Source organism: Pteropus vampyrus, unplaced genomic scaffold (genome assembly GCF_000151845.1).
Source record: "Pteropus vampyrus isolate Shadow unplaced genomic scaffold, Pvam_2.0 Scaffold120, whole genome shotgun sequence".
Taxonomy (NCBI): Eukaryota; Metazoa; Chordata; class Mammalia; order Chiroptera; family Pteropodidae; genus Pteropus; species Pteropus vampyrus.
The window spans coordinates 340545-354256 of NW_011888901.1; the positions used below are offsets into that span (position 1 = coordinate 340545).

Here is a 13712-nt window from a genome sequence, read left to right on the forward strand (position 1 = left end):
AGCACCAGGGATTTAAGCCAGGGCTTCATTTATTCATTTAGCAAACAATTAATGAATGCTCATTTTGTTTATTGAATACTTAAAATGTTCAAGTCATTGTGGTAGGAGCTGGAGACACAGGAAATAAGGTACAGTCCTTGCCCTGATAAGATTTGAGTTTAGTAAGTAAGGAAGATAGATACGTACATCAAAAATTCTAATTCAGTATGGTAAGTCATACGACAGAGGTTTGCACAGGAAGCTCTGAAGCACAGAGGAAGCACGGAAGGTTGTGAGAGAGTATAGAAGGGACATTAAAAGAGACTTTAGGTAGGTTTTTAGACCCCAAGTTGGGGTAAAGGGCTGTAATAAGAAACAGGTAGTACTCTAGTCAAGAGAAAAGAGTTTATTCAAATATCTGGAGGAAAGAAAGCATGGAGGTACTCTCAGAACTAAAAGGGCAGTGTTCCAGAAGGATTTGAAATTCAAGTCTTTATGGTGGCTGAAAGCTCAGGGCTAGAGATATAGATTTGGATGTCTTTAGCATGGAGGTAGAGCCATACAATAGTGAGCTGAATGAGGATCCAGGATTGAGCCTTGCTGCACACTAATGGTCTAGAAATTAGACATGAAAGAAGAGCAAGAGGAGGATGAGTATTAGAGGCAAGGACTGAAGAGGAATAATGCAAGTGAAATACAATATTGAGGTATCCAGGAAAGTATGGTTGGCTTTGGCTCACTATTCTGAATATTATCAAAATAAACACTGGATTTAGGTTTTTAGTACAGGTTTTTATTTAGAAGGTTCAAATAATAACTTACACATATAAACTCAATATTTAACCATAATATGCACCTGAAGAGATGGGGAAAGAAAAGAATGCGGATGGTTTGTACAGCATTTCTGATAAAGGCACTGGGGAGTGTGGCTCTTTGCTGGATGATTTCAGAATCTTCTGTAAAAAAGAGCAATGGCAACCTGTTTTACCTGGCTCAAGGACCAATCTGGTTACCTCTAACAATCCTCAGGTAGAGTAGACCTTCTACATCCAGTATATCACCTGCATCACATTCTAGGATATAGCCCATGTCTAAACAACAGCAAATAAATGTTTGGGGAAGGAATAAACTCTGGCATAAGGAAGTGGGCTTCAGTTTGTGGAACAGATGGTGTGTTCTACTGTTGAAAGGCCATATGTAATTGATACATAAAGTGACAGACTGAAGCAAAAGCAAAGTAAGTATTTTAAGACAAGCAGTTAAAAAAAAACAGGCAGAATGTGACCCCCCAAAATATGCTAAGATTTTGGGTTCTGGCTTTTGGAAGAGCTGAGAATATCAGCGATAGATAGGATGTCAAAAAAGGGCATGTCAAGGAATAATAATGGAGTCACTGGCTCAGATTATTTTTAAAGATGAAATTGTGTTCTGTCAGTTGGGAAGGCTCAGGTTTTAGATGAGTTGGCCTTTCTTCCCTTGCACCTCCAAGGTTCAATTCCCACATCAAAACAGTTAGGATCTTGTCTAGGTTTGGATAATGTTCCTCGTGGACCTTTTAGAAAGCAAGAGAGTATTATAGGCATTCAGTGGCAATACTACATGTTTCAATAGGACAGACAGAAAGCTCTAGTCCCTTTTAGGCTTCAAGACTTGCTGTTTCACATAGGCATCTGTAAGTGTGCTCATAATGTGTGAATACATGTGCCTTCATGGAGCATGACAAATGGAAATCATGGTCAAATGAGTGCCATCGGGGGAATCTCTCTGGCTTTAATGAAGAGCTGGTGTTTTTGATGTATAGCTAGGTTTCTTGAGGGAAGCAATAAGAAAGTTACCTGGAATAACCTGTATCTAGAGAGGCAAAAAAAAACCCCAGCAATTAAGAGGTTTAGAGAAGCCATTTCTTTTTATAGTATGCTGTCTAGAAGAAGAATAGCCTGTCCCTGGCTTTCTCAAAACTGGTAAAACATTTTTCTCTTTAGGAAGAGTATAAAAGAAGTCAAGTCTATATGACACAAATGAAATGGAACTTGGGTAAAAAAGGTATCAGTGTAGACTGCCGGTATAGCTAATTGGGGCCTTTTAAAATCTCAATTATGCAAATAAACCAAATATTCCCCTCACTTTTTGCTGTTTAGACACATGTACAGTCTTGTGAGGGTTCTAATGATGTAGTCATCTGGAGGTGAAGAAGATCTTATAATTTCATAGCTCAAATGGCTTCTTTAACTCTCACATACGGGAAGCACAATAGGACCCAGGGGTTACCTTCTGCAGCAGGAAATGGGAGCTTCATCCTGCTCCCCTTGCCAACCTCCTGTCCTTGTTTCCTCCCAGCAGATATCTCTATTTCAATCTCCCCTGCCACTTTGGCTCTCTCTCACTGTCACAGTTCAATTTGTTTGAGAAAGCTTCACTAACCAGGCTTAGACAGAGGGCATGTGGTCCAGTCATTAACTGGACTGCAGGAGAAAAGAGCGGAACAAACCAATTTTTCAAAACCAAACAAAAACAACATAACAATAAAGAGACATGTTTAGTTTTACACAAGATTTTACACACACACACACACACACACACACACACACACACACGCATGTGGACATAAGTACGCATACACATATCCTCTTTATTTACTCAGCCAGACTGTAGACAAGACAATTACTTGGCTAAATCAGTGAAACCTGGAGTGGCCCAGAATTTCTAGTTCTAAATGATTCATCAGTGCTAGGCATGAGAAGGGAGGGCGAGGAAATAGACTGCATAATTGCTTCAGTTCTCTGCTTCTCTGTGCATATGTTCATTACTGAGAATCAATTCCAGTTTCAGAGGAGGCTTTAATTCCTTGTAAATGAATAGGGAGTTAGTAAGTAAATGCGCAGTGTTTTTTTTTTTTTTCAAATTATGTCTCATAATCTAAGAAAACAGTGGCAAAAAGCCATCAACAGATGGTGTTTTTATTAGCCAAAGATTTATTTTTCAAAGCATTTTCATATTAATGAAGTCAGGTTCAAATTAGAGTCATCTTGTCAGTTTTAGTAGTATGTTGTTAAAATGTGCTGGCATTCTGCAAATGGCTAGGAGAACAGAGCAAAATAATCATTTGCCATAATTTTGTGATGGTAACCCAAGGTCCACAGTCTAACCAGACCCCAAATTATGTGTTCAGCCCTAATTTTTGTTTTCAGTGGCTTTACAGAAGCTGTCTCAGTTCTCGGCCATAAATTAACGCACAGTAAGGAACTTAGTCCTGCTCTGCATTATGAATTATTTATGAGATATCAGTTTCATGACAAGTTGCATGTACTTGTTAGAAAACATTCTCCCCATGGCATCCTGTGTTTGAATGGAAACAGATTATAGTTTGAAACACAGATTTCTAATATTATATCTGTTCTGAGTTCATTAATCTGCATTATGATTACCTAATATGTCAACATAACCATATGTGATGCATGGGGTTTCTTTTGATCTAGGAATCTTGACCACTCTACTAGAGGGGATCACAAACTGATTTGGTTCATTACCAATGCCCATTCTCTAACTTAAGTTGAACCCTTTAATCAAACTACAGCTCTATCACATTCAGCTCACAGTTAAACTTTTTAAGATAAGTTCACACTTGTAGCCTCCACTTCATTATTACCCATGTACTTCTTAACCCTGTTTGGTATCTGCTTCCAAAACTACTGAAACTCTTTTTTTCAAAGGTCACCAGTGGCCTCTAATTACCAAATCCAGCTTCCTTTTATCAGCCCTCATATTTCTTGTACTCTCTGCATATTTGACAGTGACAGATCCTTTCTTGAAACATGTTTTCTCTCAATTATCATCTTAGCTTGGCCCAGGCTTGCACTCCCAACTGCTTTGAATACTATAGCCTCCTCCTAACCAGTGTCCCTGTTTCAGTCTGCCCCTCATATTACTGGTAGGTTGATCTCATAACTGCAGCCTTGATTGTATCATTTTCTTGCTCAAAAGCCTTTGGTAAGTCTCCACTGCTTAAAAAATAGGTAAAAATTCCTCACCTAGTCATTCAAGAGCTTCATAACAGAGCCTCAATTTCCATTTCCAGCCTTGTCCCCCACTACTCTCTTGTACCCTCTGTTCTACCCAAACTCAACTTCTCTTCCCTGAACATGTCCCATACTTTGTTCCTTTTTACTTTTGCTCATGCTATTCTTTGTGCTTGGAACACCCTGCCCCCTCCATCTGTCTATTAAAATCCTACTTGTCTTTCAAGACCCATCTTAATTTCACTTTCTTCCTATCTCTGAAGTCACTGCACTTTGAACAGAGTAGGTACTCAATACTTTTTGGTGTATTAAATCTCTGAAATGCCATTTCTCCCCCTGAAATCTACTCAGGTTAGACATCATGTTGAAATCAGTGATAGCTGCCCTTCTTTTTTCCTTCTTCTCTCTTGGTCCTTGCTAAGGAGAAGGCCACAATTGAGATGGTCATGGAGTTAAAGAAGGCTAAGGGACGCACTCTGCTCAAGCCACAAAGAATGGAATAAATGGTAAAAAACCACTTCTTTGGGAACAAAGCCAAAGAAACCAAGAGAGATCTCGCAAAAAGGGAAGCAAAGATTAAGCTGGTTCTTATAATCCAGGTAGAGAACAAGTGAAATTGGACTGCCTGTCCTAAAAATACATATATCCGTGGAAATACATCTTCTGAGATAGATTCATGGGACAGTGCCAAGGATAATAAGGAGCCACACCTACTTAGTAGACAAGGGGCCAACTACACAAGTCCTCTCCCCCTCCCCCCGCTTCACCTTGCCCTCATCCACCCTGCCAAAAACATGAACTTTGAACTACTGCAAACCATAGAAACCATGGAGAGAGCAATGGAACAATGAACACAACCAAAGGAAGGAATGCTAGCAGAGCAATGGCCAGGAAGTTGTGGTGTTACATTTAGAACAGACTTTGTAGAGGTATTGGGATGGTGAGTGAGAGAGGACTGGATATTGGTGCAGGTCTTGGGGTAGAAGCAGCCACCAGAGCTGAAGACTTGGGAATAGGGAGGAATTAAAAAGCCCATCATGAGTAACATTCTATTTTTTTTTCACATAAAGAATGGGAGAGAGTAGGATTTATAAAGTGCTTCTAATGTGTACCTAAAAGGCTCTATATAGCAGTAAGCAGTGGTAAACAATGAATGTCCTCTCTCGATATAGCTAGGCTTTGCATTTTGAAGTCTGGCATCTCTGCGTGCTATTCCTTAGTGCCAGAAAAGAAGGGACACTGTGAGATATGATGCTAGATTTTGATGAATTCCACACTTATAATACCATATTTGCTTTCCTGAAGGAACCTACTGATAAATATAAAATGTTATCGACAAAAAGACAAAAAAATAATGGAATACTGGGGCAAAACTGTGACTGAAATCTAGAGACCTGGACTCCAGTTCTAGCTTTGATACATATTAATTATGTGACTGTGCAAAACGCTTTAACCCCATTCTGAAGCTGTTTCCTCTCCTATAAAATTCTGACATCTCCTACTTCATGGGTTGTTATAATTATTCAATGATATATATGTAGTTGTCGAGCATAGTGTCTGGCAAGTAGTAATCATTGAATAAATTATAGTTTTTTTTAAGTCTATCCACCTGTAAAAGAGAGAATAATACCTGTTATCCTATGTCACAGGATTATTATGAGGGTAAAATGAGACACTGAGTATGAAATACTTTAAAATGTTTAAAGTATTGTAGCTCACATAAAATTTTAATGTCATTAAAATCCTACATTCACAAAGCCATGAATATTAACTTTTCCTCAACAACGATAGTCTGGAGCAAATGTACAGCATTATTAAGTGGCACCTAGAACAGTGCTTAGCCCATTGCAAGTGCTCAATTCATCTTTGAAATATTTGTTGACTGACTGTTTTCCACATGATATTGGTTCTCAAGCTCACTGAATGTTTGTTCTTTTTTCCCCTCTCCCCTTTTCTCCTCTGGCTTTATACTCTGTGATGGCAGCAAACTCTGGAGATGAACCTCACCAACCTGGTTAAGCGTAACAGCGAGCTAGAAAATCAAATGGCCAAGCTAATACAGATCTGCCAGCAGGTTGAGGTATGTAACAGAAACATTTGTGATTCTTTCAGAGGACCTGGATCGATTCTTTGGGGAGACTTGAGTTTTGTTAGATTGTAGTCGAGCCATTTCTATTGAAGGACTGAATGATAGTTCTAGGAAGTCTCATTTCTTTAGGATGATTGTTCCAAGAAAAGTGGCAGATAGCTATTGTTAAAAAAATAGGTAGGCATTGGTAATGGGTTGGGAAGACAACAATCCAAGGGACAATCCCTTCTCCTTTCCAAACAGCAGGCAGCATGAGAGTCCAACACGAAGTGTGTTTCTTCCTTCATCGAACTGGACATCATATCTTCTTAAAGAGATTGCTAGGGTGCCATAAGGAAGTTTGGAATCTGGGTCCTTGGGGTACGGTGAAGCTCATTCAGTGCAGTATTGTTTCCATAACAATATTATCAGGTCTGCTTCTTTTCTTTCTATTCTCTCTTCCTTTCCTCCTGTTGCACCTTACCAGGTCCTTGCTCATCACTTTTATACTTTTTCTTGTCATCAGCAAATGATATCTATGTTAAAGTTGTCTGTGAATTTTAAAGCGTTACACAAATATAAGGTTTGAAAAATGATTGCCTACATCAAATCTCAGAGTATGGTGTATGAGAGGAGTCAACCTCTTCCTAAGTGGATGCAATAAAAGAAATATGTTATTTCTCTCTCTTTCTCGAGACTGTGAAACTTCAGCTGTAGCACTTCGTTTTCTGTTGATTTTGCTGAAGAGATGATGGTAGTGCTTAAAGTATAAACAGATTTGGGTAAAATAGGACTCCTTCCTCATGGGCAGTGGTTGGATAAAAATGTTTCTAATTCTATGTACAACCTGATAGTCTAATTCTAATCTCACTTGTATGACAGATAAATATAATGGTTCAAGTTTATTTTATTTTAAATAATAAAATAATTGTATTATAATCCTATCTCTTAATCCCACCTGGGGATTTCTATTTAAGAGAGTATGGGGAATTTTGTAAGGCAAAAAGTATTCTTTTTATGAATAACCACTCATGATTTCTGGATGTCTTAAAGTATTGGGTTTCTTAAAGTAGGATGTACTTGTATAGTCAGTGTACCATAACAGTTTAACCACTGCTACGCACTGCATTTGTGGGAGACTGTGGTGCTATATTTAGAGTACATAGGATACCGATTAAACTTAGGTGCAAGATTGTGCAATAGGGTAGGGAATTTAGGAATAAATGTAGGGAATGGAAAGAAAGAATACTGGAATGTAAGTTGGAAAACCAGGTTCTAGATTTATGTCTGCCAATATTTGGTAGTATAAACTTGAATAAGGCATTTAGTCTTCAGCTTCAGTGTCCTTACCTATAAAATGAGTGGTTGAACTGACTACATGACCTTTGATATCTCTCCCAGATTTCACGGGTCATAATTCTGTGAATAGTTACTTTTTTTATTCTCTTTTCTTCTTCAGTCTTATCCTTTCCAAGAGTGGAGAAACTCAGAAGGCATTTTAGAGTGGTTTTAAGCTAATCAGAATCCCTCTTGTTCCACTTTATCAAAGCTTCTGATTATGCTGTTAGATTACAGTGTAAGAAACCCACACTGGTGGAGAGACAAGGAAGTATTGTAAGCAGGAGACAAGATAAGGAATCCTTTGGTTTAGAATTTTCATGATTGAGGGTGGGATAACAGCTAATAGTGAATAAAACATGGTTAGAAATTATGATCATCACCTTCCTCATTCTCATAAAAAGAAAACCTATTCAGTACAGAGCAAGTTTTAGTGAAATTCCCAAAGTAAGCAGTTTGTTTTCATTACTTGTTCACTTCAGGACCTCTCTAACATCTTATCCTTCACCTGGGAAACTTATCACTCTGGCCAGCCTCACCCAAACATTGCCTGTCTCAACCTTTCCCAGACCATTGCACCAAATCAACCCTTTATATTCACGGCCCTACTCTTTTCAAATGGCAAGAAATTAGTCTCATAAAACAAAGCATCATTATGTTAATAGAGAAGGACTCATTCTTGCCTTAGATAACAAGCAGTGTTTTAACAGTGGCTTTCTGAAGTTCGTATTCCTGCTTAGCCTTCAGGAGATGACATAGGTGCTGCTAAATATAAGCAAAGTAGGAAAGAAGAGCAGCCCCACCATGAACCAGCAAAGGAGGTATTTAAAAGGCTCTCTTAAGAATGCTTGTTAAATCCATCCTGTAGGCCACTGTCTGCTGTGGCACACAAAAGGTCATCTTTCACTAAAAGCTATGCATGGCATTGTACCAGGTACGAAGAAAATGACATAGGCATAGTATTTACCTCTGGAGTGGATACATGCTATCCAAATCCACCCTGATGTGAATACATACATGCAGGAAATATAGACAATGGAATAAAAATGTTAACAATTAGGAGAGAGAAAAAAAATATGGCATAGATGATAGAGGCTCTATTCATCCCTCTGGCAACCAAATCAAAGTTGTGACAGAAACAAGGAGCAAATAGCAAGAAAAATTGCCTGGGATCTAGATGAACAGGCCCTACAAGTAGGGAGAGAAATAAATCACTCTGCAATGGGAGGAGGAAGGATTGGACGGGGACAAGAGGCTGCCCAGTCCGAGTGGCTGAATAGGACAGAGGCTATGACAGCAACAGCCAGCAGCTGCGGTTGTTCCTCTTAAAGGGGCCGTCTTCATGACCGGACTTTTGTGGTGATGGACTTGTTCGCTCTGAGCACCAGCGCCAGGTTGGCGGCTTGAGGTGCACTAGGGATTTACAGGGGGACACTGAGTTTTTTTAACGAAGGTTGGAGGTGATGCTTTCTCTGGGCAGAAGTGCTGGCAGTATCCATTGTTCCTCTGTTGAGCCCTACCCACTCCCAGTGTGCGGGCTCAGCATGCTATAGCTGAGACGTCATCAAACTGGATAAAAGAGGTCATTCCTCCCAGAGGATTCCCTAAAACTCCGCCCCTCCCAACTTGCAGCCCCACCTAAGCCATATCTAAATATATTCTCAGCGAGTCAGGTGCCCCTTGCTGAGCAGCACCTAGACTCACACTGGTGGCAGCTGACCACGGTTTCTGGTGAGGCCTCTTGAGGCAACTCTAAGCACAGCATCTGTGGATTGCTTGCTGAATCTTAACAGGTGGCCCCAGAGGGACAGAGGCTTGGGCTAAATTTGGCCTGCAGCTGAACCCCTCTCAGGACTGTGCCACTGGACACTTACTTCATAAAGCCACAATAATAAGCAAAGCTTAATACATAGAAACAGACACAGAAAGGCAGCCAAAACGGGAAGACAAAGAAGCAGAAACCATATGAAAGAACAGAACAGAGATCCAGGAATAATGGAGTCAAGCAATCTAACCGATGTAGAGTTCAAAACACTGGTTATAAGGATGGTCAATGAACTTATAGGAAGTACAGATGAATTCAGTGAGAACTTTAACAAAGAGATTAAAAAAAACATAAAAAATAGAAATGGAAATTATAAAAGGAAACCAGTCAGAAATGAAGAACACATTATCTGAGATAAAAAGTATATTGGATGGAAAAAACAGAGTGCATAAAGAAGAGAATCAAACCACTGATATAGAGGATGGGGAAGCCAAGGACACTCAATCAGAATGGCAAGAAAAAAGTAGCCAAGAGTATAATAATAATTTAAGGAGCCTATGGGCCACTATTAAATGTAAAAATACCCGTGTCCTAGGGGTACCAGAAAAAAACAAACAAAAACAAACAAAAAACAAGACGTCGAAGAGCTATTAGAAGAAATAATGAGGGAAAACTTCCCTAACCTAGTGAAACAAATAGACACACATCCCCAAGAAGCTCAGAGGGTCCCAAAAATGATGAACCCAAAGAAGCTTACACCAAGACACATCATAATTAAAATGCCAAACTTACATACAAAGAAAGAATCTTAAAAGCAGTAAGAGAAAGCACCCATAAGACTGGCAGCTGATTTCTCAAAAGAAACTATGCAGGACAGAAGAGCTTGGCACAAAATATTCCATGTGGTGAAAACCCAGGATCTACAACCAAGAATACTTTATCCAGCAAAGCTATCATTTAGAGTCGAAGGACAGATAAAGAGCTTCCCAGACAAAAATAAGCTAAGGGAATTTATCACACTAAGCCAGTATTACAGGAAGTGTTGGAGGGACTTCTTTAAGAAGAAAAAAAAAAACATGTATTACTACCATCAATAAAGAATGGTAGTAACTATATTCCTATCAACAAGCACCTCAAATAGAAAAGAATTAAGTGCTCCAACCAAAATATAGAGTGGCTGAATGAATAAGAAAACAAAACTCGTACATATGCTGCCTACAAGAGACTCATATCAGATTAAAAGACACACACAAACTAAAAGGAAGCGGATGGAAAAAAAAATATTGCCTTGATGTACCTAGAGGATATTGTGCTGAATGAAATGGGTCGGACAGAGAAAGACAAATATCGCATGATTTCATGTACATGTGGAATCTAAAGAACAAAATGAACAACAACAACAAAAGTGGAAATAAGCTCATAGATACAGAGAATATTTAGAGGGCTACTAGATGGGGGGAGGGTTAGGGGATGAAAAAAAGGCAAAGGGATTAAGAGGTACAGAATAGACATGGAGATGTAGAGTGTAGCTTGGGGAAGATGGTTAATAATATAATAAACATGTAAGGGGGAAGAGAGGTACTATATTTAGTGGGTTGATTGCTTTATGAGTTATGTGGTTCTCTGATCACTATGATATACTATGAAACTGTTATATTATTGTAAGTCAACTATAATTGGAAAAAACTCATTAAATTGTATAATGTAAAAACAACTAATTGTCTATTATATTTCAATAAAGCTGGAAAAATGTTAACAATTAAGAAAGAATGATGAAATACTACATTACATGTCAAGGGTAAGAGTATATTTTGGGAGTTGACTCCATAGTCTATTCAGTTTAAGATTTTGTCTTTGACAGTGGCACTACAGGATGGCTTATGGAAGACCATCACTGTCCTCTATGATGTCATCCCTTCTGAAAGGTTAGGGATGTTCCCTAAACTTCCCCATAATAACAGGGTGAATCCAGGGTACTTATTATACTCATTCGGCAAGAGCCTGTGTGTCCAGGAGGCTTCAGGACAAGCCCAGGCATAAGACATGCAGTTAAAGAAGGAACTTGAGACTTCATAAATGCTTATAAATAATATATACAATGAAAGAAATAATAACATACTGTCATGAGAGCCAGACACTGAAGGGTGATCTGGAAGTTTTTCAGTTTATCTAATTCAGATTTGTCTATGAGGAATGACTATAGTCATAGTGTAAGCCAGACATTTCACATTGGGTGGAGGTAGAGGATACCAGCTAAGGCACTTCTGAGAAAACTGGAATAAGCTATTTTCCTGCCAAACCTGTTCTCCTTCTTTATTGTCTGCAAATGTTTTGTCACAGATTGACTTTTCATAAAGGGGCCATAAATACCTCCTCCTCTCCTGGTTCTTTCTCCCTGTTCTCTATTCTCCTCAGAAAGTAAACAAAGCTACAGTCTTCCTATTATTACAGAAACAGAGATTAGGATCATTACAGATTTGTTAGCTGAATTCTTTGGTAATGTATCTTGTTATAGATGCTGCCCAGCTTTCAGAATTCATTGTATAGGCACCTGGAAATTTTTCTCTTGGGGCTGGAGAGCATGGGAGGGAGGCTGAGGCAGACCCAAGACTTCATTAATCTAGTTAAGGAAGGGCATGCTTAGACCTGCTACTCTGGCTACTTGCTCTCTATATATAGTTCTTTATCCTGTCTCATCGGGCATCCTTTATTTACATTTCAAAAGGAAATCTCTGTTTAATGCATAGCCAAAGCAAAATGTATACCAACAGATGACGATTTCCTCTTGGCTTCCAAGACTGCACAGTTTTGTGAATAATTAGCATTCCTGAAAATATTGAGGGGAAGAAAAATAGTTAAATACTTCATAATCAGTCAGTCAACATTTCTTGAGCAAACACTGTGTACTCGGTGTGGTAAGCAATGTGTGGACTACAAAAAAAGTGCTATCGATGGCCTCCAGGAACTTTTAGTCTTGCTAGGGAAAACACAGTGTCTAGTGAGAAAAAGGAGTATTTATAAAGCAGTCTGCAATACTGGGAGTACAAACGAATGTAGTGTAGCCCTTCCATTTTTGCTTATTTAGACTTGTTGTTAACTTTCAGGGCACTGAGCATATTAAAGCACTTTCCCAGATATTTTGTGTGCCACCTGTTTTCTCTCCCTCTAGAACTTTTACAGTACAATGGGTTAGTTCATTCCAGAAGCTCTATGGCCAGATAATTTTTTTCTGTCTCTTCTCAAGCTTTGTAAGGCACTGGGTGACACTATTCTTTAGCATTAAGAGAGAGAAGAAGGAAAGGAGATGTGTTGACAGAGAAGGAGAGGTTTTTTTGTTGCTTGGGCAATTTCAGCTTTCTGTCTTACCACCAGGTCTTAGCTTCAACAGCCTTTTTAAGTCTTCCTCTTAGAGTTCAAACTGTCTGTGGCTTCGTGTTCTCCCCTTTCTGCTCCTATTGCTCCCTGAAAAGGAATTTGGTTTGGAAAGGGCAAGAATCTATGTCTGACTGCTTCTCCAAGCATAAAAATAGGTGTTTTAACAGAAATTAATTTTAAAAAATCACTGCTAATAGATTATTTCAGCAGATGATTCTTAAATGTTTTTGACTGCAGTGGTCCTCAAACTTTTGGCACAAATATGTTTATTGGAAGAGTCTTCTCCAAACACTGAAGATATGATAAAATAAAGGAGTGATTAGAATGAAGTAAATGTAATCAGGGAAAAGTTAATGGAGAAAATGCATTTTAGCTATATAATGAAGGAAGAAAAACGAATTGTTCCCTCCGCTGAGATAGAGAGCAGAGGTATTAGTATAGATAGAATCAATAGGTTAAGAAATAAAGTTCTTTTTAGACATGCAAGATTTGTTGTGCTGTGGATCAGATAATCAGGAAAAGCCTAGTAGGCAGTTGGCTGGCTGAACCTAGAGATTAGAAGAGAGGTCTAGGAAAGGGATGAAGACTTAGAAGTCATCATCCAGGGTCACCCTGCCCAGGGGTACTAGGACAGGGGATTATACCATCTCTGTTCAAAGAGGGGGAAATGTGCCTATGCCTTAAGTCAATGCACTGAGCAAGGAGAAGCACATCCTATTTATCTTGTTGTTGCCTATAGTTTATTTTGGATGACTGGAAGAGAATGGTATAGTTATGACTGGGCATCTTTAAAGAAGGTAGACAAGTCAGGTGGCTGACAGATATGAACTCTAAGGAGACAAGAATGGAGACATAACTGGCTTAGACAGTCCTGGATGCTGTTTGGCAAGGAATGGCTTCACAATCCTAAATGAAGTAGTATTTGTAGGCCTAAATGGCATGTTTTCCTCAACATGGTTCTAATTTTTCATAACTTCACAAGCAGGGAAAGTTTTGTCATAGGAGATAAGTAAGAGGCTTGATATCTTTGAGCTGACACTCAAACATCAGGCTAAGGTTTGCACACATGGGATGTAAAAGCAAGCTGCATGTTGCTTAGTAACTTAGAAGTAGGAGGAGGAGGGGTGATTCTAGCCTGACCATGGCCATGCTAGCTTCCAGACCCCATGCT

At 39.0% G+C, this 13712-nt stretch overlaps 1 protein-coding gene across 3 annotated transcripts in view; it reads left to right on the forward strand.

The window, feature by feature from the left end:
- Nucleotides 1-13712, forward strand: part of MID2 (midline 2) — an 89394-nt gene that overhangs the window by 18270 nt on the left and 57412 nt on the right. For all 3 annotated transcript variants that reach the window (XM_023534110.1, XM_011366051.2, XM_023534111.1), the window contains exon 3: nucleotides 5980-6075. In XM_023534110.1, the coding sequence (XP_023389878.1) occupies nucleotides 5980-6075 (96 nt within the window). The remainder of the gene's footprint in view (nucleotides 1-5979; nucleotides 6076-13712) is intronic.